We start from the raw sequence: 25,473 nt of genomic DNA, 5'->3' as shown, positions 1-25,473 counted from the left end.
CTTGCATCTCCTGTGACATAGTCACGTTACCCCTTCATACCATCTCGAGTCTGTCTATCATGTTTTGTCCTCACTTCCATGCGTCTCAAGAAAATCTCTTATAGATCATTAATATAGAATTGCTCCAAGTAAAATACGTTTAACCATGGAGTTCTTATGATTTACAATTTTAAAATCAAATTCGAATTGAGATTGCAGATCGATTCAGTACCTGTATGTCCCGACATTTTCCTACATCTCCAACGACACGTTACCTACTCCTTGATTTTTAAGAGTGAACATTATCCATACATACCAACACACGAGTCTTTTCAACGTACTTTGTCCTCACTCACATGGGTCGGACGAAAATTTCTAGAACACCCAACATATAATTGTTTCGAGTAAAACACAGTCTACGATTCAGCCAAACAGAAAAAAATAATAAATAATATATATATATAAAAGTGACCCCGAAAATTCCATTTCCCCCGCCCCAAGTTCAGCTCTCTGCTTTCCATTTTTTCTTCTCATATATAAACCCATCACTATCCATCAGCTGGTTCTCAATTTCTTCTCCGATTTTGACCCGTAAGCTTACTCTTCAATCGCTTCACTTTTCAAATTTTATTTTCTCTGAAATCCTTTCCTCAAATCATTGTTATACCCCGATTTTAGCCTGCGAATTTGTACTAGTGGATCTAGTTGAGGCGCAAGAAATTTTCCAATCTCCTTTTGATTGAGCGGATAGACGATTTTTGCTCTGGCTTGGAGTCTCGCGGGTTTGAATTCTATTTTGATTTTCAAAATTTTGAGCTGATTATTGAATCGTCTGTTGCTTAAAGTGCTTTATTGATGTTCGGATTTGTTGTTGTCAATTTGGTCGCCAAAATTTATGTCCCTGGGATTGAAAGAGGATTTCGTGGTTTTAATGTTTGCTGGATTTCATTAGGGTTTATCTAGAATGTGTTTCCATGGTGTTTGTGGAGAAAGAAAAATATAGTTTGTTGTTTTTTCGAATGCGAGATTTCTCCCAGCTTATAAATTTGAAAGTCAACTGTGTCGAGAATCGACGTAACTATTAAATGAGTATAAAAGAAAACAACCACTGGAAATCTGCAGTGCATTGGTCAATCTTCCAATTCTCGTCTGTCTTCGTTCTGTTTAGGTTTAACTTAATTGAAGGAATGGGATTATGATGAGTTGTATGTATATTCAGGAAGTTCGCGTGAGAAGAGGACTCCGCTGAGGTATTATAAGAATGGGCAGTAATGCAGCAGCCTGCGCGGAGAGGGCAACCAGTGATATGCTGATTGGTCCAGACTGGGCCATAAACATCGAGCTATGTGATATTATTAACATGGATCCTGGGTAATTTTTTTTGTTCATCATTTTCCCTTTTCAGGTTAATCGTATTGAATTTAGACTGTGAGGAAGTATAACTTTGTTGCTTCTAATATATGGAAGAACAAGTTTGGAGCGATATCATCTAATATCATTTTGTAACAAATGTGGAGGAAGTGTAGCTTTGTTAACTCGCTACTAGAATTTTCCTGTTCTTAATGGTACAGTCTACATTGCATGAGAGTCATTTGATTTTTAGTTACATAAATTCTTAGTTTTACATTTAATATTTTGAACTCCTATCATTGTTGTCTCTGAGATAAACCTCTAGAATATCGAGGTAGTTATCTCATGAGAATAGTCAAGGTGTGCACAAGTCGGTCTTGAAAAGCAAATAAAAAAAGAGAAACCTTGCGATGTTGGAGGTTCATGTTGCTTAAGGTTCAACGCCTTCGTTTAGGTCTCTATTACCAAGGATTTCTCATTCTTTTGTTGTGTAGTTTGTTATCTTTTTTCCCTTTTTGCTTCTTCTATTCTGGGTCTTCCTTTTTTTTGTATCACCCTTGTGTATTCTTGTATTTTGTCTCAATGAAAGTTGTTTTCTTCATCAAAAAATAAATCAGTCACAACAAGTTGCTTGGTACTTCTTTAATCTATGTTAAGAAAGAAATTTAATCATTGGCTAACGTCATTACAATTATCCTTTGCTTAATGCTACGGTCTGCACTAGAGATTATTTCCGGTTTTAGATATACTGATTTTTTTTTTTTTTTAATGTTTTATTGTTAATGGTTTGAACCTCGTATCACTCTTCAAAATTTCTCTTTCACGTCTCTTTCGTATTAAAATCAATATACCCTTTCTATCAATTGCATTGGTCTTGAACTTTGATCATCATTTCAAATTGGCAATGTCAGGCAAGCAAAGGAGGCATTGAAGATACTCAAGAATCGGCTAGCAAACAAAAACCCCAAGATCCAGATTTTGGCTCTTTTTGTAAATTTCTCTTTCCCTTGTCAAATCAAAACTTATCCAATATGAAAAGCTCACTATGTCTTTTTTCAAATATAAATCATCTAGGCATTGGAGACTATTAGCAAAAATTGTGGTGAGAACGTGTTTCAGCAGATTATTGAGCGTGACATCCTGCTTGACATGGTTAACATAGTGAAGAAGAAGGTGACTTTCTATAACCTATAATATATGGCTATTAAATTAAGGACTTGTTTCTGTAGTTCCATTTTGTTAGTTCATTGCTTGCTCTGCTTTTTTCTTGTTTGCAACCTTAGACAAGCATGTTAATGCTTTCTTTCAATATGTTTCAATTTTTCAGCCAGCCTTGACTGTGAGGGAGAAAATACTAAATCTGATAGATACTTGGCAAGAAGCATTTGGGGGACCGAGGGGAAGGTATCCCCAATGCTATGCTGCTTACAATGAACTGAAGGTGATTAATTTTTTCCCTTTATTCATTCTTTCTCAAGCCTGACACTATGTATAGTGACCACCTTTTCCTTTGAAAGTTCTTTTAGAGCTCCCAATTTCTCAAACAGGAGATATTATGATGTTTTGTTTTTTTCTTCTTCTTTGTCTTTGAATCAAATCATGTCGTTTTCATTGGTTTATCTTTTGAATTATTTCAATTCATTTGTTTTTATGAAGCTACGCATTGAAACTATTAGATTGTATGCTCTTCCAGATTGTTTTAAATATCGGTTTGTTGCATGCATAAGGTATTATGGTGCTGCAGGGCTTCTATCTTGAAATTCCTTCATTTTGAGAGAACCTAAGCAAAGTAAACAGAGGGATTCCCATTTTTCCTTTCATTTATGTCTGTTCCCAAAGAAAGCCCCTTTTCTATCTCTCCACCCCCTCCCACGTGGAAGAGAAAGTGGTGAAAGATTATCCCTCACGTTCCTTTAATTTTTCCACATATTTTAAAAGTTGGTCTTTTTCCTTTATGTATTGTGTATTGATGGGACCATTTCTGCCATGTCCCCATCATTGCTTTGGTATTCGAGTCCTTTCGTTCTTAGTAGTATTTGGTCTTTCACAGAATGCTGGAGTTGAATTTCCACCACGAGAAGAGAATAGTGTTCCGTTTTTCACTCCACCTCAGACCCAGCCCATCCTTAATCAGCCTGCTGCAACTTATGAGGATGCTGCGATTCATGCTTCCCTTGAATCTGATGTTTCTGGCCTGAGGTACTTTTTTCGTATAGTCTTCTGTGTTTGTTTGTGACATTCAATTGCCAATCCACCCCTAAGTCATCTGCGTATCTATTTCTGGGCTAGTATCGAAAATGTTATTCTGTTAGCGTCCTTCCATAGCCCCGTGTACATTTCTAGCCCCGTGTACATTTCTCTCAGAAACTAGTTTACTCTCAATGTTATTAACTTTTCCCAATTGATTATATGTCCATGAGGTCCTATTTGATGGACAATGGCTTACTTCCAAATAACAAATTCTATTTATAACAGCTTGCCAGAGATACAAAATGCACATGGACTTGCAGATGTTCTACTGGAAATGCTTGGTGCCTTGGACCCTAAAAAACCAGAGGTAGCTTTTTTCTACATCTTCCATCGATTGAATTTTGTAGCATGAAAGTTGTTTGAATTAAGCGGATTGACATAGTACGAAATTTATTCGAAGATGCAGGAAGTTGTATACTTCTAGAAACTTATCTACTTCACTCTTGTTGTGTTAAACTGCTTGAAATAGAATAGGCATAGAACTTGGAACAGCCCAAGCCCACTTGTTAGTAGATATTGTCCTCTTTAGGCTTTCCCTTTCAGGCTTCCCCTCAAAGTTTTTAAAAATGCTTCTTCTCAGGAGAGGTTCCCACACCCTTATTAGGAATGTTTCGTTTTCCTCTCCAACCGATGTGTGATCTCACAATCCACTCTCTTGGGGACTTAGCATCCTCACTCATGTTTTTAAAACCGCCTGTTTGGGAGAGATTTCCACACCTTTATAAGGAATGTTTCATTCTCCTCTCCACCTGACGTGGGATCTCACATAACTTGCTGGACAAATAGTTAAGTAGGTATTAAGTTTGTATAGGCTTTTGTCCCTAATATCAAAAGTTTTCATGTCCACTTGTCTCATTAAAACTTGAGAGAAATCAAAAACATCAATTCCATTGGGTTCTAATGACTGAATACGATGATAGGGCGTGAAACAAGAAGTGATCGTTGACCTAGTTGACCAGTGCCGATCTTATCAAAAGCGTGTCATGCTGCTTGTAAATAGTACAGAGTAAGTGTTTTCTTGACCCGTCTTTTTTTTAAATTTTATTTTAATTTTATAAGAAACAGAGATATGTATTCAAAAAGAGGCCCATAGATTAGCCTAGCTGTTATAAGAAAAAGAAAAAATCAGATGTTTTGTTTGCATTGCTGATTATCCTTTTCACTTCACCAGAGATGAGGAGCTTTTATGTCAAGGATTGGCTTTGAATGATATTCTGCAGCGAGTTCTTAAACAGCATGATGATATAGCTAATGGATCTGCTACTAAGGAACCAACAGGAGCTCAATCATCATCTCTTCCAATTATAAACGTTAGCCACCAGGACGACGAATTCGGAGACGATTTTGCTCAGTTAGCTCGGAGGTACTTGACAAACTCTCTCTACAAAATGATATCCATAATAGTCTGCCGAGTCTTCATCGTGTTGTCTGATAGTTTGATTGGGATTATTAAATGGTTACTTCGTGTTAGGAGCTAGGACATGGTCATTGTATATAACTGTAAGTTCAAGGGATATGCATTGTAATTGTTGCAGATCAGGACTGAATAGAAAACCAGCCAGTGTTAATACTGAAGCGACTCGTGTCGGTCCTCTTCTACCTCCTCCACCGTCATCAAAGAAGCCTGTTGTTGCAGGTAGCAGCATGGTCGATTACCTCAGTGGTGATGCCTACAAATCAGAAGAAGCTTCAGAAACCTCACGTCCACCTTTGACAGTTTCGGCTTCGACCCCGCCATCTTCTTCACCCCTACCCCATGTCGAACGCTCTATCCCATCCACTGGACAACCTGTGTATGACGAACCAACTCCCACGAGTAGGTCTGCCGATCCACTGCCTCCAGCACCATGGGGCTCACAGTCCCAAAGCCCCACCGTTCTTCCACCCCCGCCATCGACATATGATCAAAGACACCAATTTTTCGACAAACAAGAAGCTCACGGGTCAGGTTCCTCCTATGATAGCTTAGTTGGACAAACCCAGACCCTCTCTCTCAGTCCACCAACACCAGTCAAACAGGAAAAGCAAGAGGATGTGCTATTTAAAGATCTGGTCGACTTTGCCAAAGCTCGGTCCTCTGCGTCGTCAAAGCCAAACCGATCTTTATGAACGTTCGAGTAAATATGAAGGTATATGGTGTTGGAATAGATTATAAAGTTGTTTTAGCCCATCAGGTTTTGCACCAGATTGGAGAACTATCCATTACCAAATTGTCTCTTGGAATTAGGAAGCCGGAATTTGGGTTGTGAATGTATGTTATTTCTTGGTTGTTAATGAATCTGAGAAGTTTATTGCACATATTTGGCTTTATATATATATATGTGTGTGTATATATATATAATAGCCGCCGATGGCACCCCGACGTCGGTCGAACGAAAACTAGCAAGGAGCGAAACAATTTTTTGGTATTGGTTGCCGATCGTAGGTGTCGAAATCGTCGAGTTTCAATGTTCCTTGCAAAATTGTCGAAACATTATCGAATGTGACTGCTTTTTTCGAACGGCCCAATCAGAACTTCAAATTTATGGTTTCGGTTTTAATCTCGTAGATTCAATGCTATAGGCTCTCTTTCTTTGACGTTGGAGTCCGAGCACTACTCTCCGAGGGAATATTAAGATATTGGAAAGAGAATGCAGCTTTTTGGAACTGTCTTTGAACGCGAGCAAATAGCCGTCGATGGCACCCCGACGTCGCTCGAACGAAAAGTGGTTGGAATCAAAACCATTTTTGGGTGCTAGCAGTCGATCGTAGGCATCGAAATCGTCGAGTTTCAACGTTCCTCGCAAAATTGTCGAAAATTTATCGACTATGACTTAGTTTTTTTTTCAAACGGCTAAATCGGGGTTTCCCAGTTTCGGTTTTAATCCTGTACGTATAGTGCTATAGGCTCTCTTTGTTCGACGTTCGTGTCCAAGCACTGCTCCCCAGGAATATTAAGATATCTGAAAAAGAAGGTAGCTCTTCGAAACTACCCTAGAACGTGAGCAAATAGCCACGGATAACATCCTGACGTCCGTCGAACAAAAGCTGGTCGGGAGCGAAATAATTTTGTGGTGCTGGCTGCTAATCGCAGGCGTCAAAATCGTCGAGTTTCAACGTTTCTCGCAAAATTGTCAAAAAATTATCGACGGTGAATATATATATATATTTCAAGTATTAATCGAAGTACTCATAAAACATACAAATAATAACAATAATATCAGCAAGCCCAATATGAAGATATACAACAAGATGTTGACTTAATTTAGAAAAAAAAAAAGAACCTTATTGTTAATTGAATGTTAAAATTATTAAAATGTATTAAAAAATTTAACAATATTTATAAAACAATCTTAACTTTTCAAAAATTTTATTAATTTTCGTAAATTTTAGGTTTTGTTGGCGACCACCAAACGAGGGTGATGACGTCGTTTTAATGTATTTGAAAATGTTATTAAGCCTATCATTACTCCCGTGATTGAGTTAACGAAAACGAAAGTGCATCTTATTTCTACAGGCCGTGACTTTCAATTCTTTTTTAAGCCCTTCTTAGCTATCATATTCTCAAGATCACTCTCATTCGAACGTGTCTTGGTTCATTCATGTATCCGTCCTTTACTCGAATGTCATATTATGAGACTTCAGTAGCTACCGAAATAATCATCATCACATGCTAAAGATTCGACATTAGGCATATCGAGGCTCGAGTAACATCTCTAAATTGTGACCATTTTCAACGAAATAAAAAAAGTGGACCTCTCCGACCAATGTTTTGTAAAATTAAAATATATAATATTTTCAATTAAATTAATAAAAAAGGAGACATTCTAATGTCACATCATTATCTTATTTATACAAATAAATACTTTATTGTAAAAACAAAGAATAAACAAAATAATCTTTTAGTGTAAAGTCAAAATACTAAATTTAAAATGCTAGCTGGCCCTAAAATTAATACCCTTTTAAATTTAATTTAATTTATTAAAATTTTAATATTATAATCATTAAATAGTCAAATTTATTTAAAATAAAAGTAATTTTGACCTAAAAAATAAATTTATTGGGAAAATAAATAAATATAATATTAGAAAACCACATGCTCTCTTCCCCTATAAATATCATAAAAAATTAAAATAAATTAAAATAAAATAAAATAAGTTAGCCCATACAATAATAATGGACCTCTAATTTTATTAATATTTACTTTATGTTATAAAATATTTAAATTATGTTTCCTAAATGGCATACATCACTGTCTCATAAACTGCTTGAATTCCATTAATCTTATTTTATTTAAAATATATTTTTTTAATTTTTTCATTTTTTTTAAATGAGTGGTTTTGTTTGAGGTTTAATAAATAATTAAGTAAACAAAACCAATTTTTTTATTTATTGAAAAATAAATAAATAAATAATGATTTAATTATTTAATAAAAGTTATTTTCGTTTGGTTTGAAAGTTTTTTAAAATATAAGATCTAATAAAAATAGCGGGTATTGAGCGGAATTGATATGTAGCTGTAGCTGAATAATTATTAGAAATGTTTATTTCATTTGTTGGGATCATATTGGTCTTATAGGAGATCGAGCAGTCTTTCTTCCCCTGTCTGGTATGTTTTTCCCGCTTAACGTGCAACTAGCCAACTAGCTAAAGAGCACCCTGAATGGAGCTGAGAATCATAGTTTAAATGGGGGAATGGAAGGAGGAGAGAGATTTCTCCCCGTCCCGTCAGCTAAACGAATTTCTCGTCCCTACTCCTACCCTTAATCTCGTCTTGTCTCACTTTTATGTATAAGAGGTAAGGACGGGAATGAGGAAAACTTCCTTGTCACCACCCCACCCTACGAACATCTCGAGCGATCATATCATGCCATAAAACAATCCAGAATTGAAAGAGTTAAATTTCACTAAAATAATTTTATTAGCCAGGAATTAAATAATTACGAGTATAATGTTTAAAATATATATATATCTAAGAATAAATAAATAAAATTAATTAATTAATTAAAATGACCAAAAACTCAAGATTAATGATTCTTAAAGTAAAGAAAAGCTTAGGTTCTACGTGCGGCTTAACTCATAATTACAACTTAAACCACACACTTTAAAAATAACAATTCCGACAGCAAGGATTTCAAAACCCTATTATTTATAAAATATTTAAATATATATAGCCCTAATTAGTTCGCTAGCTAAATATTGTCCTCTTTGGGCCAACGTGTAACATCACAATCCACTCCCTTTCGGGTCTCAGCGTCCTTATTGACACACCGCCTCGTGTCTACCCCCTTCGAGGAAGAGCGAGAAGGCTGGCACATCATCTGGTGTCTGGCTCTGATACCATTTGTAATGGCCCAGGTCCACAGCTAGTCGATATTGTCCTCTTTGGGCTTTAAGGCTTTAAAACGCGTCTACTAGGAGAATGTTTCCACACCGTTATAAAGGGTGTTTTGCACACCGCCTCGCGTCTACCCCCTTCGAGGAAGAGCGAGAAGGTTGACACATAATTCGGTGTCTGGCTCTGATACTATTTGTAACGGCCCAGATCCATAGCTTGCAAATATTGTCCTCAAGGCTTTAAAACGCGTCTACTAGGAGAAGGTTTCCACACCGTTATAAAAGGGTGTTTTGCACACCGCCTCACGTCTACCCCCTTCGAGGAAGAGCGAGAAGGCTGACACATAGTTCAGTGTCTGGCTCGCTCTGATACTATTTGTAACGGCCCAGACCCACAGCTTGCAAATATTGTCCTCAAGGCTTTAAAACGCGTCTATTAGGGGAAGGTTTCCACACTGTTATAAAGGGTGTTTTGTTCTCCTCCCCAATAGGGACATCACAATCTATCCCCTTCAGGGTCCAGCGTTCTTACTGGCACACCGCCTCGTGTCTACCCCCTTCGGGGAAGAGTGAGAAGTCTGACACATCGTCCGGTGCAGTATCTAGTTCTGAATCATTTGTAACGACCTAGATCCACAGCTAGTAGATATTGTCCTCTTTGGCCTTTCTCTTTCGAGCTTCCCCTCAAGGCTTTAAAACGCGTCTACTAGGGGAAGGTTTCCACACCGTTATAAAAGGTGTTTTGTTCTTCTCCCCAACCAATGTGGGACATCACAATCCACCTCCCTTCAGGGCCAGCATCCTCGCTCGCACTCATTCCTTTCTCCAATCAATGTGGGACCGCCACCAAATCCACTGATCCCACCTATATTTCTCGGACTTTCAATCTCACATCTGTTTCTCATTCTTCACATGATAACCGAGCTTCCCATTCTTAACATGGTATCAGACCATCATTCTTAACGTAAAAATTTTCAAAAAAGGGCTTCAATTTTATAATATTTACAAAAGCTTCATCTTTTTTTGTGGTATTAGGTAATGAAAGGCATAACATGAGGGACATGATAGGCAAGAATAAGCAGCTTCCCTTTTGTCTGCCATTGTCATAACTTTTCAGCTACAAAACTAGTTGGCAATTTCCTTACATTACTCACCATGTCTCCTTCCATGCCCTCTCAAAACCCTCACATTTCATCACTAAATCCACCATCTCCATCATGTTTCTTTCTTTCAACCTTAGATTCCTTTTGTTCTTCACCGTCGTTGTTGCTCTCGTCTCCGTTTCGTCGGAGGCCACGAGAGTGCCGAGAGCGTATTGGGAACAGATGTTGCCTAAGAAGTTGCCATCTCCGTCCTCGGCCCCGTCAAAAGGGTCGAACTCTGTTGATCCTTCTTCGTCTTCTAAAGTTGTGAATAGTGATGGGAATCTGACTATGAAGGACGGAAACGTTTAGGTCTCGGGTTGCATCGGGAGGTTGATACTTCCTGTTTGCTTGACAAATTATTCAATGAAGCCGTTGCAACGTGATAGCTTGCTTTTCGTAATCATTAGTCCAAATCCACCACCTTCATCCATCATGTTACATTCTTTCGAGCTTTGGTTCGTTTTGTTCTTGACGGTTGTTCTCGCTCTCACCTCCGTTTTCTCGGTAGTGAGAATGTCAAGAGCGTATTGGGAGCAGACATTGCCTAAGAAGTTGCCATCTTCGTCCTCGGCGCCCTCGAAAGGGTCGAACTCTATTGATCCTTCCTCTTCTTCTAAAGCTGTGAATGTTGATGGGATTTTGACTATAAAGGACGGAAATGTTTAGGTCTCGGGTAGCATGGGAAGGTTGATGCTTACGGTTTTCTTGACAAATTATTCAATGGGGCCGTCGTAACGTGGTAGCTTGCTTTTCATAATCATTTGATGCAAAATCAAAGTACCGTCCAAATCCACCACCTCCATCCATCGTTTACTTTCTTTCAAGCTTAGATTCGTTCGGTTCTTGACTGGTGTCCTCTCTCTCACCTCCGTTTTGTCGGAGGAGGCAGCGGGAGTGTCGAGAGCGTATTGGGAGCATCTCCGTCCTCAACGCCATCAAAAGGGACGAGTTCTGTCGCATCTTCCTCGTCTATAGCTATGGAAGTTCATAAAAATCTGCCCACGAAGGATCAAACCGTTTAGGTTTCAAGTGGCATAGGGCGATTGATACTTCAAGTTTGTTGAAAAATTATTCAATGAGACCATTACAATACGGTCGTTCTCTTCATACACGATCAAAATACGATATCATTAATTTCTCTCACGTACCCACCATGAAACGATACACGTGGGAGGGACGAGGCGGCGAGGTGGCGGTTTACGGCGGCCGGAATGCTGTGGTTTCAGTGTTTCACGGCGGATTGATTATATAATTACAAGAACATGTGATATGGGTTTAGATTATTAATTTTGATTGGTCTAATTAGAGAAGCCTCTTGTAAAGATGATGGGGGTGGATCATGATCCGACCAAAACTGAACAATAACAGAGGAATATCATACAAAAACTGTTCCTTAAAAGTCTCATTTTATGTCTTTGGATCTGTTTCATGTCGGAATTGAAGTAATGAGATGGTATATGATATGTATCAGTGTACTCGAGCTCGTTCTAACCACTAATGCACATTTTGTTATCATTTCAAACCAGACGTTTCATTAATCTCTTTTTGGGTTCTTATTGGAAATTGGAAATGGATGAACGATTCATAGGACCCATGTAACAGTCTAAGTCACTGCTAGCAGATATTGTTCTATTTGGGCTTTTCCTTCCCGACTTACCCTCAAGGTTTTTACAACATATCTGTTGGAGAGAGGATTCTACACACTTGGGGTGTTTCGTTCTCCTCCCCAACCAATGTGGGATCTCACAATCCACCTCCCTTCGGGGCCCATCGTTCTCACTGGCACTCGTTCATTTCTCTAATCAATGTGGGACTCCCATCCACCCCCTTTGGGGCCCGGCGTCCTTGCTTACACTGCCTCATGTCTACCCCTCTTTGGGGCTCAGCCTCCTTGCTGACACATCGCCCTGTGTGTCTGGCTCTAATACCTTTTGTAACAGTTCAAGTCCACTGCTAGTAAATATTGTTCTTTTTGGGATTTTCCTCGAGGTTTTAAAACCCTAGGGAGAGGTTTCCCCACCCTTATAAAGTGTTTCGTTCTCCCTCCCAATCGATGTGGGATTTCACAACCCATTTTACTAATGAGATTTATCACTACTTTAATTGCTTCAGCGGCTTGGCCAGTTACTCGAGATTGCCGATTATTTCATTTTCTAATGTTAGCTGTGTATAGCCACGAAGTCTCCCTTCATGGACCTTAATATCATTATCACACTCTTGTGACAACATAACGATTCTGCGACACTTATTCTAACCTGGCTAACAAGTTTGCTATGGATATTGTAAATCACAAACAATTTAGGTACGTAAGATCGAGTCTCAGTCACGTTTGAGAGAAAGTGTTTTAGAAAACGTGAGTGAGAAAATGAGTTGAAAATAATTTGTAAGAAAGCAATATTGTAGGCTAAAAGCAATAAGCAACGACCCATGTTTTTTTTATAGTATATAACTTAGGTATGAAGAATTGACGACCAGTCACATTCCTTAAAGTACATTTCTGGACATTTTAGACTTAGTGGGTGTAGACATGATTTTGGTGAATTGTCATACATGCCTGTATTTACACGACAAGAATAGTGAAAACCTAATTACATATGGAAGCAAGTAAAATGGGTTTGAAAAGGGCATACAACCATGGGCAACACGTCCTCGACAAGTATGACCAGGACATCCGACACGAGGCCACAAACAATACGCCTTGAACAAACATGACCGTGACATCCTCCTCCATTCAATTGGTTGACATCCCTGTCAACCGATTCTTCACGAACTCAGCGATGTAGGATGAAGTTGACTTCAAGTCTCTTCCAGTTGATCTCGGTATTGAGAAGTCTCTTCCAATATACCAAAAACTGTTGAAAATCACTTCTCGATTCGTCAACTCTTCGCGTCTTCTTTGTTAAAGTCTCTCATACTTTCTTCGTGGTGGAGTTCTTCTTCGTCACATGAGGTCGTACCACCTTCTTGTGCCTAGTGTCTTCCTAGTCGGGATAATAACGCTTCAAGTTACTAACGTGAACAAAAGGGCTAGTCTGCATCCATAGGAGCAATTGCTAGTCCATAGTATTTTCGCACCAATGTTCCTGTTGCCTTGAAATCAGGGTTGATCTAACCTCAACTTGAAAAGAACGCGTGCTCCATTCTAGAATTTTCGTGGTCGACGCTTCCGATCGACCCTTCTCTTCATCTATCTCGACGGTATTCTCAAGTAAACATTAGTTGTTTCGGAGGTTTCTCCCTATTTGGTTCAAGTCGCTCTCCACCACCTCTGGGCCCTATGACCTAAGTGAGCTACCCTGTGGCATATACGTGTATCATATTGTAGGCGAGCATGCCGAGACGAGTGTCTCGGGCGACTTCCTTTGAAATGAGTTTTTCAAGGACAGTACCAGGCGGCACAGGTGTGCTAGTATTGCGCCCCAGCCCTCATGTTGGAGGTTGCTACATACACCTGCTATCCGGTACGGTATCTGTAAATAACACGACATGGGCACGAGGTTTGTGAATTAGCATTTCATATATCTATGCTTTTCACATTGATATAAAATGCGAATCAACATTTTTATTATATTATAAAAAATTCGAGCTACAAAAAACAAAATATCACGTGAATATAATATCAATAATAAACACATCGTAAAATATTATTTATTAATTTAAATATACCAGAGTTTCCTTTGGCTTCGTCCCGCTCAGGCATAGTTCACCATCTTTCGGGTCTCGACAGACATGCTCACACTCGAACCCTTCTCAAAAGATCAAGGTCGGTCGGTGGTGCAACCCATAAAGGGATCCCACCAGTCAGCTTCCTTGCGCCTTACGGGTTTACTCGCTCGTTAGCTCCCACACATGTCAGACTCCTTGGTCCGTGTTTCAAGACGGGTCGAATGGGGAGCCCACAGGCCGATGTCAGGAGCACGTAGATGTCAAAGCACGCCAAAAGACGCGTGCTGCCAGCTACGATCGGGACGACGACGTCTCCACAAGCATAATAAAGGCCTGGGCTTTGGCCGCCGTCTCAATCCGCATCGGTCCATGCCCCAAGTCGATTGGCGGACTGGCTTATCACCTTTCCACATTTCATTTTATTTATTTAGTTTTTTTTTAATAGGAGGTTTATAAATGGATTAATTTAGATAGTTTTAGGCATTAAATTTAATTTTCAGATAATTAATTAGTTTTTTTTAATTAGAAAATCAAAAGTTAGTTGCGTTTTTTTGTTCTTCTTTTTAAATATAGATTGATTTTTTTTAACCTTTTATTTATTATATAATTATATATAATGCAAAACTACAGACTCGAGTACGGATTCTCTTGCTTCAGCTTCCTATTTTTCTTGTAATTTTTCATCATCGATTCGGGTGGGGAATGTTGTTCATCATTCTCCATCGTTCTCCATTGCCTGAAATTCATCTCTTTAGCTCTTCATTGACGATTCTTGAATCCGGAAGGAAGTTCGTCCCTGTTCTGGATTCAAATTTCTAGATTTCCAATCCACAATCCATTTCCAAGATCGAAATAATCGCTCATTCTCTCTGGAATGCATTGACATTAATCTAGAATTACATCTTGATTTTCGATTTTTTTTGGTCAGTCATGGACTTGAGATCCGGCGGTAGAAAGTTGTCTTTCGATGTGCTTCGCGGAAGTGGTTCTTATGAAGAAGACAGATCCTTAATTTTTGGCTCAAACTCTGATCCAATTTCAAATGGCGTTGAAGAATCCGTAACGCTGAATTCGATTGAGAAGCCGAATCGGAAAAAGAAGCGGCATCGTGGCTCAAAGAAGAATAAGGCGACGACGGCACCTACGGATTGCTATATTCCGGAGGATCCGATTGCTGAAAAATGCATGATCTCTAATTATGTTGTCGACAAGCCTGAAGACTTTGGGCGACTTTCCGTGGATGGAGACGATATTTGTACAAATCGATTGGAACTGCAATTGAGTTACCGTGGCTGTTCTACTGAGACTGTGGTTTATGAGGAGTTGCCTGTTCCCGAGGAGAGGCGAGGAAGCATATCGATATTGGCGCAGGGAACAGAGGCGGACTGTCAAAATGTGCGCAATGATCGGTATAATTTCAGTGAGTTGAGGCAAAGAACTGTGAATGGAGATGATGTATCATCAAGGTTTGGCGATGATAAGAACGTGGAAACTTGCGTGGAAGCAAACTCTGGATTGAAGCAAAAAATTGAGCCAAATAGAAATGCGTTGCCAAGATTGGAGACTTCAGGGTCCTTGGACTGGAAGCGGCTCATGGCTGAGGATCCTAATTGTAAGTGAACTTTCCTTGTTAATTATGGTTTTTCTTGAATTCTCTTACCATTTTTTGCTTTCGATTTAGGAAAAGATTTGACTGGAAATGTTTAGTCTGCATGGCTGAGGACTATCTCACGTTTGCATTAAACTAAATCAATCAAGCACTGCAGAAAATTACTCTGCTTCTGTTTTTATGCTTTTGGAGAACCAAAAAATTGTTTTAGAACATAATTCTGAGTCTATGGCTAACCCTTTAGGCCAGAGTTTATCAAAATAGTATTCAATTATTGCAAATTGGAAATTCAGTTATTCCAATTCTTTCTGGTATGATATAATTTCCTGGAAGAAGGAACGTATCTCTTCCAATTCTTATGTAAGTTGTTTAAAATGAGCATGCCAGTTAAACAAGGAAATAAGAGTTGTATAGCATGTTCAGAAGGCGTCGCGGTAAATTGGATACGAACGGAAGTTCTTCGTAAAGGAGATGAGAAAAAAGGAAGGTTGAGATTTTGTGCAGTTTGCTTTATCCTAGTAATGGTTACTTGTTTGGATGATATGTTTTTGGATTTGGTACAAGCCCCCATTGAACCTAGAAGTCTATAGGCAAAGAAAAGTGGAGAATTGGAACCTATTGGGATCAAAAAACTTTCACTAAAAGGAGTATGTTTCACGAAGTTATTTGTCCTAGGAAACAATGTGGAGGGGACAATTATGTAGTTCTTGTGAAAATGGAGGTGGGAAGATAAGCTTTTGTAGCACTTCATCTGACATTTCTAGGCGAACTCATTTAGAAAGAAAAATGAGTTGGTTTTATCATTTGCTCATCCCTTGTTGATGCAGATGAGATTACATGGGAGTGTTCTTTTGCTCTGAGATAATATTTATAAAATGTGTGGGAATAGTCCATTGTGGTGATGTGGCTATGCTCCTATAATGATTGGTACTTTTTCTGGAAAAAGAAAAACTCACTTTTAACAAAATTTCACTTTGCTTTTTCCTCTCTTAGAGTTTTCTTGAAATGCACATGAAGGTAACTGTTGAGATTACCCTTTTATAATCTCTGTGATTGTGGTCATCCTTTCCAATCCTTCAGTAGGAGAAGAGTTTTTTTAGTTGCTTTATGATAAAATAAGTAAATAAATGAAATAAAAAAGAGGGAGGCAAAGGAACTTTTTGATTTTGTGTTCAACTTTGTTCATATTGTATTTAACGTTTTGTTTAATTAAGAATTTGTTTTTTGTTTAAAGCTTTGGTGTTCATTTTTTTTTCTAGTTTAACATGTGGAGATTAAAATTTGAATCTCTGATCTTTTGGTTAAAGATATAATGCCTTTAATTGAGCTATGCTAACTTAGTTGATATATAATTTTTTGCCATATAAGCAATAAAAATCTTAAATTATTTTTCTAATGCCACATTAATATTATAAAAATGTCTAGTTAGTTTTTTATTACTATATCGAACAGGAATGATAGGAACTGGGACCATTCAGACCTATTTTAAACACGTGGGGTTTAAATTCTATGATTTTAAAACTTAGTGGAAAAACTTGGGGATTAAAAGCGAAATTTGGCCAGAATTTTGATAAATTCAATACAAGAAATTTTATTGTCATTCCACAATTTGTTATTATGATGATTGATTTTCGTCTTAGTTTCTCTTATTCTTGTTCACATTAAGTAAATGGGGTTAAGTTAGATGCAAGCAGAATCTAGTGAGAAGTCGTGCTGTTCTGGTTCCTATGTGGCTCAATTTATTTCATCTGTTCTGTTTTCTTCGTATGACTGATTTTTTTTCTTCAGATATGTTTTCTGCAGATAAGTCACCATTTAAATGCTACATGGAGGAAATGTTTAGTGGAAATTCATTGCGGATCACTACCACTTTTGGCAATGAGAAAGAACGAGAAAGAGTTTATGATTCTATCTTCCGCTTACCCTGGAGATGTGAATTGGTAACCTTGGCTCTCCTTACAATAACCAATTAGAAAGCTGCTAACTTTTTAGTACATGAGCGTAGTCTTAGTTCTATTGAGACTTGGCTTCTTTATCATTTTGATCAATCCAATTATTTGACAATTATGTCTGTCACAAGTGTAGTTTTAAGTGTTTTGTGCATTGTTTTGTAACCTTGACTTGGTATATACTCTATTGATAGATAGATTTAAGCTTACTCCTATTTAAAAAATAATGATAAAAAATATGCCTCCATCCATTTCTTTAGGGCTCTGGGGCAGGGGGTTGTTGAGAACAAGAGCTTTTAGTTTTGACAATTATTTTCACAACATTAACTCCTAAATTTGAATTTGTTGCAGCTCATAGACGTCGGCTTCTTTGTCTGCCTTGATTCATTTCTTTCACTGTTAACCGTTATGCCAACACGGATTTTGATAACTCTTTGGAGGCTTTTCATTACAAGGTTAGTTATCAGCTTCAACATCCTTTTCTTGATGAAGTTGATATGAAACTGCAGATTATGCATGTGCCTTTGAAGTGCCAAGTCATTCAGGAATCTAGCCTTTAAGTGCAACTATATACTAGTAGATATTTTCAAATTTATTGTATGATATTTTCAAATTTATTATATGATATTTGGATGGCTAAACTGATGCTTGCTCAAAAGTGAGATTCTTCTTTTATAATTAGATAACAGGATGAAGGAGCTCCTATATCGTTGTGTTCAATATCAGCATGTTATTATGATTTGATATTTTGGCTGCTGTAGTCCTAGAAAGCTACACTTGGTAGTGAGAGAGTAAACAATTCATGCTACACAGATCTTTATAAGTTTCCAAACATAAATAAACGTAGATTAGAGAAACATTTATGCCATTTCCTCCAAAACCAACTTACATGTTGATTGCATTTTGTTGTCTGACAGAGGTATCTTTTGTTCTTTATTGCTTGTTTGATCTGTTCTAGAAATATTATTGCAGATGCTTGAAGCCTATAATTAGTGACTAATGTGGAGTATTTGCTTGATATCTCTCGCCTGTACATGCATCATGTTCCTGAACAAGATACTTTGATTAGTTCGCTGCCTCTGTAATTTATTTTAACATAATTTTAACATGAGGTAATTAATGATATTTAAAAATTGACAGTCACTTTCATGACAGGAAGTTCGAAAGACCTTCTTCAGCAGAGTTGTCTGATTTAGGCTGTTTTTTAATAATGGCATGCGGAGTTTCTCTCTTAGAATTGACAGGTATGGGATATGTCTTCAGATTCCAGTTTTCTTAGACTTGTGGACTGAGTACCTGAGGAAGTGTAAACGTAGACTCAGTGCACAAACTTTTAATATATGCCATTTAAAAAAAATAATTAGTATGTTAGTGATTGGGACACAAAACATGGAACAAGTTCAGACATACAGAGTAGAGTCAATTGATTTAAATATGCTTTTAGATTTGAATATGTTTAATGCGCTTTAGTGCTTTCAAATCTTATGAATTGAGTTGTGTTTATAAAGTTTTACTACATGTATGTATGCTAATCCCTCCTTTTAGTTTATTTCAATTTTGAATATCAAAAGAGAAATGTATTTGATCCTTCTCAAAATATGGATGTAACTTTTTGTTGCCAACACTCTTTCAACTTCATCCTTACCTCTTTGTTTCTGCTGAGACCAAGTGACAGAGAATTTCCTCTGAAACTTCTTACCTTTTTTTGTATGTTGCTGTGTAGAAATTTTTAGATTTTTCTTTCCCTTCTAAGGTGTTTAAGTGCCCATTGTCTGTTTTTTCTTAAAACTATTTTTGCATCAGCCTTCAATGACAATCACTTCAATTTTCATTTTTGGCCTGTGATGGTTGTGTCCCACATGGTTTTCTTTGCAAGAATTTGAGTATAATTCTGTTCAACTTTGAAGAAGTCTTATCTGTACACATTATAATTTATACATTTTTAAGTTGCTAATTTTTATTTTATATTGTAAAACCTTTTCAGATATCAGCTTAATTTATCACATGATCCGTGGTCAAGGAACAATTAAACTATATGTCGTTTACAATGTATTGGAGGTTAGTTGAGAATCAGGTGTAGAATAATCATACTTTTAATCTAGTGCTTTATCAATTTGATAGATTTTCAAATGCATTGATCTTTAATTTATGGAATTGTTTTGATTATGTTCTTCTCGATATTTGGAGACAAATCCAAATTTTTTAGGGGAAACAAATATATTTCTCAATAGACAAAGAACAGTCTGAGGGACGGGGGTAGAGAGAACCACATAAGAGCCTTCCAATCATACAAAATCAGGAGGTTATAGGTGCAAAAGAGTTTCTTATAGTTTGTACACCATCGAAGAAGTATGCTTTTAGTTTAAGTTTAATGTTTTTGCAAAAAGGTTTAATTATTTTGCAATTTAATCTATATTTGTCAAACAGTTTGTTATTTTGCATCTCTGGGAGAATTTCTTATAGTATTGTGTTCCTGTTCGTCTTATTGTTTAAGAATATTAATATTTGTAATCTTTGTTCCCTGTTTCAGATATTTGACAAACTATTTCAAAGTTTTGGTGGAGACGTGCTGCAAACTTTATTTAATTCTGCAGATGGACTAGCAAATTGTCCATCTGAAAATGTGGGCTTCTGGATTGGAAGATTCATTTCTGATCAAATTTTGGCTGTGGCTGCCTCAAATATCCTTCTCTTTGAATTCTATAATCTTTCTCATATAGTTTTAGATATTGTGATTCTCCTTTGGCTCCTTGACTATTCATACTTATTCATTCTTTTATCCTATTAGCTCAGGCAATTACCCTATCAACCTGCATTGTGGCACATAACAACGCCTTGCTCGCTTTGCTGGTGTCTAATAACTTTGCAGAGATTAAAAGCAATGTGTTTAAGCGTTACAGCAAGGACAATATCCACAGCTTGGTTTATTTTGGTATGTCAGCTTCTTTTGTTGCATAATCACAATTAGGAGTCCTAAAGCAAATGAAAAGCTTCGACAATATCGTATCAAATAAGTTCCGTAAGTAATAGAAATACAATAGAAGCATAACATTTGCATCCTAAGCTGCTCTAATGAAGATTCCTGTTATTGATTGTGATGGATTCAATTGAAATAAGTTCCTGTTATTGATTGTGATAGATTCAATTGAAAGATTCCACATTTTGGCATTTCTCTTGTTTGTTTTGGCTCAAAACATTTTGGAGGCGGAGGGTCCCTGGTTCTGGAATTTTCTCTATGTAAGTTCTCTCATGACCATCTTTAATTGATTTGTTTAATTACTTTTCCAATTATTTTTGTTTGGTGGCTGCAGAACGCCCTAATGGTTTTCATCTGTGAAATGCTCATTGATATCATAAAACACTCATTCTTAGCTAAATTCAACGGCATAAAGCCTATTGCATATGCAGAGTTTCTTGAAGACCTTTGCAAACAGGTTACTTTCTCATTTTTTTTACCTTTATTCGTTAATAAATCCGCCAATTTGATCTCATATATGCATAATCTAACCTTTTTTTATTTTTTTAATTGTTCTTACATCCATCCTTAGGCTCTAAATATGCAAAGTGAAGATGCAAAGAAAAATTTGACATTTATTCCGGTTGCGCCAGCATGTGTGGTATGGATGCTTTTTCTATAATTTAGATATCTTTCTTTGAATGGAAAAATAACTTAATTCATGATTGAAAAGTTGCAATAGTAAAAGAATTTTTTTTACTATAAAAATATAGCGTAAGAAACCCCCAAGTATGAGCTCATCCGGCCCACCCCTGACCTGCTGGGTTGGGTGGCCGGGTTAGCACCCCTCGTCGCCTCTGTACTCGAAACAGATGCGCTGCGCTAACCAGCGTGTAACCTTCTTTCCCCTACCCCTCTTTTGGTTATGCCATTACCAACTTTCCCCTGCCCCTCTTCTGGTTATGCCATTACCAACTTTCCCCTACCCCTCTTCTGGTTATGCCATTACCAACTTTTCCCTACCCCTCTTCTGGTTATGCCATTACCAATCGCGAGTAACCCCCGGACCGGCTGCCCCTGACCTAATAAGAACAATTATCCTTATGACCAAACAAGGACCAGCTTACTTACTTCTCAAGCGAGAGTTCCATGATCCCGACCAGAAACTTGATAAATCTTGATAGCTTATGTAGGACATATGCTTCTTGGATTGTCTTGCCTCGTGATACGATCATTAAGTCTTTAGGTTTAAAACATTTATGCAACAGAACCCTTGAATTGTCCACGGATTATGATCAGTTTTGCTAGCTTGAGTTTAAATTTCTTTATTCATCAAGTATTGCTATCATGTATGAACTAAAGATTCAGGAAGATTTATCCAATTCCACTTGAATAGCTTGAAATGGACCTATACTTGTGGAGTATGATATATTTGGAAGTTCAGTTAAAAAAGTTGGATGCATAAAGTGTTGTTGTGCATTCGATATAGGTCATTCGTGTGCTGACGCCGGTATATGCTGCCCTTTTTCCTTACAATCCTCTCCCATGGAGGTTTCTTTCGGTTCCGCTCCTCTTCGGTGTGACCTATGTGATGCTCATAAGCCTCAAGCTTTTGGTTGACGTAAGTCTGCAGAAGTATGCAACTTGGTATATCGACCGATGCCGAAAGAGGAAGCACCATCTCCATGCTGACTAATCTGAAGAAGGATCTATATTAACTTGCACATATTATAATCGAGTGACATTGCTACTTCAAGTGGTCGCCATGACATGCACAATGTGTAGAGGACAACTCACCTTGCTCATGCTATGCGTCGAAGCAGCAACCTTGAAAGCGTTTTTGCCACAGGTTTTTTGCAGTATTGTTATATTTTTCGGTTTCAAAATTAAAATTGTGAATATAAAGGGAAAAAGAAAAATGAACTTTTGCATCAATTGCAATTTACTACCATCTTATAGGGGAAGAGGTTGTGGCTTATGGAGTTGGCAATCACACTCTAATATGGTCCACACAAGAAATTGTATTACTGAATAAAAATAATAATATTAGAAAATATTTTGCAATATATTTCCCCAATAAGTATTTTTTAGGAGAAATTCTATCATTTTTTAAATTTTGATGATTGAATGTTTTCTATTATAATGTTTATTCCGATGCATTTGGAGAGTCGTACGAACTTTTGCTTGAAGTTCAAAGTTTTAGAGCTATTACGAGTCTTTAAATTTTCAATTTTATATTTTGTCACTAAATTTTCTTTAGGAATGCGAAAAATAAAATAAAATTGTGATGCCAAAAGATTGTCAATAGATTTTTTTTTTTTTTTTTATAAGGTTAAATTGTAATGAACTAAATAAAATGCGAGGAAAGATTAACATGAACCAAATAAAGAGAATTACATCTATTTAGATACTAAACTATACAGACTTATCTATTGTAACGGTTCAAGTCCACTACTAGCAGACTTATCTATTGTAACGGTTCAAGTCCACTACTAGCAGACTTATCTATTGTAACGGTTCAAGTCCACTACTAGCAGTATATATTGTCCTCTTTGAGCTCACTGTCAGTGCTCAGTGTGATTTAAGCCTACCTCTAGCAAATATTGTTTGTTATTGCTTGGGGCATTACATCTATGAACCTATACAGCTCCACGATTCATACTCTTTATCGCTTCAGCCACCCAACTCAACTATCATTTTTAAACTAAAAACTCAACTATCATTTTTAAACTAAAAGTAGCACAAAACTTTGCATGAGACTTTCATCTCGCAGCTCCTAAGCTAAGTGATAAAAGAAAGAACTCATCATCTTCCTTCCTTTTTTTATTATCTCCCTCGTGTATGTATAAAGACCGAATCCATTCGATTTCTAAAAAGGATTACTAATCCTTAACTTTTCAAGGAATCATTCATCAGTGGTCGTGAATGACTGATTTTTTTCTCAATCTTTTCGACCTTAGTTTCAAAGGAGCAAGTCGGAAAGATTGCACCCAACTCAACTAGCAATTTTAAACTAAAAGTAGCATGAATGAATATAAAAATATTAAGTAAGTAGTATTTAACCGTGTCTTCTTGTTCTCTTGAAGTAAAAATTAGTTTTAGACTCTGCTTTCATGAACTCGGTTGAATGTGGTCTTCTCGATGAACTTTTCGACGATCGACTCCTTGACGGTATGCAGTAGCAAAAGAAAGAAAAAAAAAATTGTCAACAACAGTTTTTATTATATTTATTTATTTTTGCATCCATTTTTAGCTAACACTCCAATTTCCCAATTACTCACCACATTTTTCACAAAACTTTCTGGCCCAAATTCAAAGGTCCAACAACTATTTGGGCCAATTGCGAAAACGAAGCCCATTTAGAGTCCGCCAGTAAATGATGGGCCTTGCAATAAACCCCAACTCGGCTGCTAGGGTTTTTGCGGCTCCACCGTTTTCACTGCTTTGCCTCTATAAATTTCCCTGAAATTGCCGCTTGTATTCATTCAAAGCGAAAGAAAAATCGGATCTGAAGCTTCTGCTACTTTGGTACCGTCTTCCACCTCCATGTTTATAGTTCGTGGTACAATTTGATTGGTGGATGTTTTAGGTTTATCTTTTCGTTTATTTGAATCCAAGAATTTGGTTTCTGTGGTCATTGATTTCTCATTGTTCTTCAGTTTTCTGCTCAAATTTGGGGTTTCGAATTTGTATTTTTCGAATATGATTCGTTTTTTTTTGGTTTTGTATGTCTCGAACTGTTGTTAGGTCGCCTCTAAGGATGATCATCAAAATTAACTTTCGTTCTTCCGAGATTTTCCATGCGGAAACGATTTGGAGACCTGAACTGAAGAGGCTATAACTACAGTGCCTTTTGTTTTTGTTACTTCTTGATTTTGAAAAGTTTTGGTTGCTTTGGTTTTTGGTCTTGACTACTAGGGCTATGGTTTTCTCTTTCCATCTCATTTTTAACTGAGTTTTCGATACAGATTTTCTTTCTTAGTTCATCGAGTTTTCATGTTCCTAGGAAATTTACGATCTCGTTTTTGTTCTTTAGTTTTGCATGATTGGTGGATATGTTAAATGTTCTTGGCCCTAATGATGACCATAATTGAAACTTTCGTTCTCCTGAGGCAATCAATGCTGAAAAACATTGGAGACCTGAACTGAAGGGTTAAGATTAATTTCATGCACACTCTTGAAGAATGTTTTTGTCTCTATTTTTCATAATCTTCTTGGGTATCTTGCTTACAACGCTGGCCACTTACATTTTCAATAGGATTATGTCCAGCATTTCCAAAACCATAATGGGTTTTTACTTTCAAGGCTCATATTTTTTAGGAAATTTTGGGAATAAAGAATTGAGTCGAGAACAGTTGTTTGGCTTGATACATGACTTCCCTTTTATGCCTTTAGTAATTTGATAATAGAAAGTCTTGGACTCGTTAGTGATACACACGGGTCACATCCATTATCGATGTTGAGATACGTTAGGACATTGGAAGGATATATGGAATGCCTCTGCATTGACGAATTTGTTTTCATTCATAGCTATGAATAATCAACTAATGGAACATCAAAAGATTGACCCAAAATGTGCTTAGCATCTTCAATGCCTTGGGGCAGTGGGATGTGGTTGGTTTGAATTACTTTAGTAATGCTATATTTTCAAACGATGAGCAAATCACAAGCTAGACTGAAAAGGGAATTGAGTATGAGAATGTTTGATTAAGCTTTTGGGACAATGTCAGGGCCTTTGACCTGTGTTGTAATATGATCTTTGGTTATGCCCGAGAGATGTGGACAATGTATTTTCTTAGCACTAATCCTTCGGCTCCTAGGAGGGGGTGCATTAGGTGATGTGACTTTGTATTTAGGTTCCAAAAACTGGTAAAGCGACCTATGAACAAAGTGAATTCATAATCAAGTTGTTCTTGTGTGACGGTGAGTCCATAGAGAATATATCAAAGGGAAAAACAGATTGCACAATCCCTTCCAACCAGCTAATTCGTGGAGTTGAATACCCTTTTTACTCAAGTTTCAGCGGGGTTCTTTTATCCTTGTTCTGTAAACTGGTTGCTGGTTGATCTAATTGGACCCTGGACATGCGAGAGCTGAGCCAGGGATGACAAGGCTTAATGAAGTCACACTATTAACCTGCGACCAACTGGACTTGCCACTCATCTTGAATTTGTTCAAAGGTTGCTTCATTGTGTCCTTCCTCAAAGACTCCTCGCCAGATCGGTGAGTGGTCATAAGGATGATTTGTTGTAA

General features: G+C 37.3%; 2 protein-coding genes and 2 non-coding genes across 6 annotated transcripts; all 4 read left to right on the top strand.

The window, feature by feature from the left end:
* Nucleotides 1-458: 458 nt before the first annotated feature.
* LOC111797472 (TOM1-like protein 3) lies at nucleotides 459-5,875 on the top strand. Of its 3 annotated transcripts, XM_087125062.1 has the most exons (11): nucleotides 469-570; nucleotides 658-761; nucleotides 1,199-1,350; nucleotides 2,241-2,319; nucleotides 2,404-2,502; nucleotides 2,657-2,770; nucleotides 3,380-3,528; nucleotides 3,805-3,886; nucleotides 4,500-4,585; nucleotides 4,751-4,942; nucleotides 5,115-5,875. In XM_087125062.1, exons 3-11 carry the CDS (start codon nucleotides 1,241-1,243, stop codon nucleotides 5,686-5,688), a joined length of 1,485 nt encoding a protein of 494 aa, XP_086981188.1. In that variant the 5' UTR covers nucleotides 469-570; nucleotides 658-761; nucleotides 1,199-1,240; the 3' UTR covers nucleotides 5,689-5,875. The 3 variants fall into 3 exon arrangements, with proteins under 3 accessions (XP_023536245.2, XP_086981188.1, XP_023536244.2); XM_023680477.2 differs by lacking the exon at nucleotides 658-761 and having other exon boundaries at nucleotides 459-570; XM_023680476.2 differs by having other exon boundaries at nucleotides 491-761.
* An 8,461-nt stretch (nucleotides 5,876-14,336) lies between these two features.
* On the top strand, nucleotides 14,337-22,284 carry LOC111797626 (protein POLLEN DEFECTIVE IN GUIDANCE 1). Its single transcript, XM_087125054.1, has 11 exons — nucleotides 14,337-15,318; nucleotides 17,104-17,255; nucleotides 17,616-17,719; nucleotides 18,420-18,508; nucleotides 19,249-19,322; nucleotides 19,795-19,945; nucleotides 20,029-20,196; nucleotides 20,404-20,501; nucleotides 20,576-20,698; nucleotides 20,813-20,881; nucleotides 21,710-22,284. Exons 1-11 carry the CDS (start codon nucleotides 14,637-14,639, stop codon nucleotides 21,914-21,916), a joined length of 1,917 nt encoding a protein of 638 aa, XP_086981180.1. The 5' UTR covers nucleotides 14,337-14,636; the 3' UTR covers nucleotides 21,917-22,284.
* A 1,686-nt stretch (nucleotides 22,285-23,970) lies between these two features.
* LOC111797776 (small nucleolar RNA Z159/U59) lies at nucleotides 23,971-24,056 on the top strand. The gene has a single exon (XR_002815602.1). It is a non-coding gene; the product is annotated as a small nucleolar RNA Z159/U59 (small nucleolar RNA).
* A 234-nt stretch (nucleotides 24,057-24,290) lies between these two features.
* On the top strand, nucleotides 24,291-24,375 carry LOC111797775 (small nucleolar RNA Z159/U59). Its single transcript, XR_002815601.1, has one exon. It is a non-coding gene; the product is annotated as a small nucleolar RNA Z159/U59 (small nucleolar RNA).
* The last annotated feature ends 1,098 nt before the right edge of the window (nucleotides 24,376-25,473 follow it).

This window comes from Cucurbita pepo, chromosome 6, assembly GCF_057944985.1.
Source record: "Cucurbita pepo subsp. pepo isolate OVF chromosome 6, ASM5794498v1, whole genome shotgun sequence".
In the NCBI taxonomy this organism is placed as follows: Eukaryota; Viridiplantae; Streptophyta; class Magnoliopsida; order Cucurbitales; family Cucurbitaceae; genus Cucurbita; species Cucurbita pepo.
Note: the sequence above shows the minus strand (reverse complement) of the source record. Positions and strands in the feature narration are given on the sequence as shown.

Excerpts from the sequence above, each read along its gene's own strand:
- LOC111797472 (XM_023680477.2), top strand. The coding sequence starts at position 1,241 with ATGGGCAGTAATGCAGCAGCCTGCGCGGAGAGGGCAACCAGTGATATG. Across the intron at positions 1,351-2,240 it reads ATTATTAACATGGATCCTGG|GCAAGCAAAGGAGGCATTGA; the intron begins GTAATTTTTTTT and ends TGGCAATGTCAG. Across the intron at positions 4,586-4,750 it reads CTGCTTGTAAATAGTACAGA|AGATGAGGAGCTTTTATGTC; the intron begins GTAAGTGTTTTC and ends TCACTTCACCAG.
- LOC111797626 (XM_087125054.1), top strand. The coding sequence starts at position 14,637 with ATGGACTTGAGATCCGGCGGTAGAAAGTTGTCTTTCGATGTGCTTCGC. Across the intron at positions 15,319-17,103 it reads CATGGCTGAGGATCCTAATT|ATATGTTTTCTGCAGATAAG; the intron begins GTAAGTGAACTT and ends TTTTTTCTTCAG. Across the intron at positions 19,323-19,794 it reads TCGTTTACAATGTATTGGAG|ATATTTGACAAACTATTTCA; the intron begins GTTAGTTGAGAA and ends TCCCTGTTTCAG.